General features: G+C 36.5%; 1 protein-coding gene across 1 annotated transcript; it reads left to right on the top strand.

The window, feature by feature from the left end:
- Positions 1 to 2,830: 2,830 nt before the first annotated feature.
- Positions 2,831 to 3,220, top strand: LOC147948350 (uncharacterized). Its single transcript, XM_087466458.1, has 2 exons — positions 2,831 to 3,032; positions 3,117 to 3,220. Exons 1-2 carry the CDS (start codon positions 2,831 to 2,833, stop codon positions 3,218 to 3,220), a joined length of 306 nt encoding a protein of 101 aa, XP_087322584.1.
- The last annotated feature ends 525 nt before the right edge of the window (positions 3,221 to 3,745 follow it).

The raw sequence follows: 3,745 nt of genomic DNA, 5'->3' as shown, positions 1-3,745 counted from the left end.
GTTTCATTGCCATGGATCAGATTATGCTGGGCATTTTGCTACTTTCAAAACGGTGTCTAAGGTTTTACAAGCAGGGTTCTGGTTGCCAACAATGTTCAAAGATGCTCATGAGTTTATCACCCGCTGTGATGCATGTCAGAGAAGAGTTCAGATTAGTAAGAGACATGAGATGCCACAAAATTTCATCCTTGAGGTTGAAGTATTTGATTGTTGGGGTATTTACTTTATGGGACCATTTCCTTCCTCTTACGATAAAAACTACATCCTGGTGGCTGTTGATTATGTTTCCAAGTGGGTTGAAGCAATTGCAAGTCCGAAGAACGATTCTGATGTGATTCTTAAGCTGTTTAAGACCATCATCTTTCCTCGGTTTGGAGTGCCTTGGATTTTCATCAGTGATGGAGGTAAGCACTTTATTAACAAAGTGTTTGAAAAGCTGCTGAAAAAGTATGGGGTTCAACATAGAGTAGCTAGTCCTATCATCCTCAGACTAGTGGACAGGTTGAGGAATTCCAACAGACAGATCAAGGAGATTTTTGAGAAAATAATGGGTGTTATAAGGAAGGATTGGGCTATGAATTTAGATGATGCATGATGTGCGTGGTATTTGTCACTTCAATCTTTTACCTCAAAAGATCACACGACTACTGCAACTGCACAGTTAATCAGTTGGAGTATTTTAAGGATCGATCCCACAGAGACAGAGTTGTTGTTTAGAGAATCCGTCGGAAGAGATGTAAGGCTAGGACTCAATAAATATGGAGTTTTGGTTGTCACGGTCGTAGTAAGCAATAAACGTAAATAAAAAGCAAGTAAAATAAATAAAACAAGCGTTGGGCATCAAGGGGAATCGCAGGGGATCGATGATCTATCTATCTAGGAAAGTTTAGGATTAGTTTGTTTATCTAAGACTCGGACTACGAAACACGAATGAACCATTAACTTATAGATCACAAGCTAACCGTCTAAGATCCCTATACTCCGTTACTCAATTGTCGCAGGCAACAACGCATAGATCAAAGCATTTGAAACATGTTTGATTCTAATCCATGAAGTTCCATAGGTAAGTGGTATGTGCTTCCTATGACACAACACACATCTAAGCTAGGTCAAGCACAAATGCAAGTTTTTAGCAACACACACACACACACTTTAGATCATAGTTAGTTCATGAGGCTAACTTAAAGCATTAAGCAAAGACTTAGAATTAAAGCATCGAATAAACAGAATATAAATCTAACAAACCCTAAAAATTACCACCTAAACTAAGATCATCTCCCCCATTTGATTATCCCTTTAAACCCAACTAGAAAACTACTCTAGCATGTTTAAGGGAATCGTCAAAGCAAGGTTTAAATAATTCATAAACATAAAAGAATAAATAGAGAAAAGAGTTTTAGATATTACTTCAATGATTGTAAACAAAGTGTAGGATCTTCTTCGTTTAGGGCATCTTTATAGGGGGGACTATTTTGGGTGTTCTTAGAGTAAATATATTATGAAAATAATGTAAGATCAGTAGTTAAGATCTTTTGTTAAAAAGTTAGTTATTGGGGGAACATGTTTAAGATCATAAGATTTAATAATATAATAATGTTAAACATATTACAATTATAAAAACTTATAAAATAACATTTAAATTGCAAACTTATAAAACTTTTACTAAAATTCAGAATACAATACCAAAATTTTATGAAACAAAAAAACATTAAAAAAAGAAAAAAAAACAAACATATTACTTAATTAAAGCACACAAACATTTTATTTAATTAATATATAGTTTAATGTCCAAATTTATTCTATATATTCTCAATCAAATCCTCTTTTAATTTGTGAAAAATTGTTTACAAAAAATAATATCCATTCACAGCTTGCCACATCAGCTTAGAACTGAGCCAAGAACAGTTCTACATTAAGAACTGATCTTGGTGTTCTTATGCCACTATTCATTATTTTTCTAATTTTTTTGGACTAAGAACACCCTTGGTGTTATGCCTATAAAGATGGCCTTAGAAACAAAGAACAAACGATGGAACAAAGAAAGAGAAAGAGTTGGTGAACTTCAAAGCTTCGAGAGAGGGACGAGAGAGAACTTCTGGTTGTCGGCTGCTCCTCCGTTCGTGATCTCTTGGCTGCTCCAATTTGTGCACTCTAAACCTTAGGTTTAGATGAGTATTTATAGGGTTTTGAAGGCTTAGGGTTTTGTAATGGTAAAAACATATTTTCTTGTTGAGTGCAGGACAAGAGGCGGCTGAAGAAGGTTCTGGACCGTCGTGACTCCTCCGGGCCAGGCCGCCGTGATGGTTGCTAATCGGCCCGTCATTAAAGTTCACTTGGTTTCAAACTTATCTTCACATCGGTTTATAACACGTCTCAGTAAAATGGGCATATCTTCCAAACGGTTTAACGAAATAATTTGATTCCACTTCGAGAAGAAAGATGACTCTTCCAAATTTACATAGACACCAAGTTCGTGAAAATGTGAGTTATGGAAGTTCCTCAAACGTGGCCCGTACTGTAAAGCTCTGAATCTGTCATGAAACGTATTTTCCTTGTATTTTAGTCCTTTTTGCTATAAAACCTGTACAATCTTCTTGACACCTAAAATACTTGATAATAGACCTTAAAGTCTTGAAATCATATCAAAATTTTCCTAAATGCATACTAAAACTATAGCTAAAATGAGAAAAATAATGATGTTAATGCACTTTGGGCTTATAGGAATGCTTATAAAACATCACTTGGCACTACTCCTTTCCATTTGCTTTATGGGAAAGCATGTCATCTACCAGTAGAGTTAGAGCACAAAGCAGCCTGGACAGTTAAATTGATGAATTTTGATGCCAAGACAGCTTCAGAGAAGTGGTTAGTACAGTTGAATGAGTTGGATGAGTTGCGATTTCATGCATTTGAGAATTCAAAGCTGTACAAGGAGAGAACCAAGGATTATCATGATAAGAAGATCATCTCCAGACATTTTGAGCCTAATGATCAGGTATTCCTTTATAACTCTCAGTTGAAGCTCTTTCCAGGTAAGCTGCGTTCCCGTTGGTCTGGTCCTTTTACTGTCCAAGAAATTAGACTATATGTAGCCATTGTGCTGTGAAATTCCAAAGGGGAGAAATTCACTGTTAATGGTCAAAGGATGAAACACTATTTGGCAAAAGCTGAAATACCAGACAGACACATTGTGTGTTTGGATGATGCACCCTCAGCCTAATCCAACAAGCGATGAGTGGGAGGTAACCCACTGGTAGGAACTAATTATTTTCAATGTTTTTAGGATTACTAACATATTAACTTTTGGTTTTGAGTTTTAATTGTTTCAGAAAATTTAAAAAAAAAATTGTTGAAAAAAAAAGTTTCGGACATCATTGATCAGAAAGAGCATCAACTGACACCCAATATCGGATCGCAGACGAGAAAGAGGGCCCTTGGGCTTAAAATTCTCGGGTTTTTTGTTTATTGGGCATTAAAATTTGAAGTGGGCCGGGTCTGAACTGAAGAGAATTGCAGACACTCATTAGTGGTGTCAGTCGACACCGTTAAAACCAAAAAACACCCGATTAATGTCCCGACTCGTCTTCTTCCTGCTTCATTCGAACCAACCTCGATATAAACCCTAGATTCTCCATAACTTCTTTGATTTCGATCCGTTTTGAGTGATTCAAAGCCCCATTCCACTCAATTTTCTCTCATCTTTCCGGATCCAGAGTCAGTATCGCGTTTGGAATCAATGGCACCG

This window comes from Camelina sativa, chromosome 2, assembly GCF_030686135.1.
Source record: "Camelina sativa cultivar CO46 ecotype springtype chromosome 2, ASM3068613v1".
Lineage (NCBI taxonomy): Eukaryota > Viridiplantae > Streptophyta > Magnoliopsida > Brassicales > Brassicaceae > Camelina > Camelina sativa.
The sequence above is the reverse complement of the archived record's forward strand: the minus strand, read 5'-3'. Positions and strand labels throughout refer to the sequence as shown.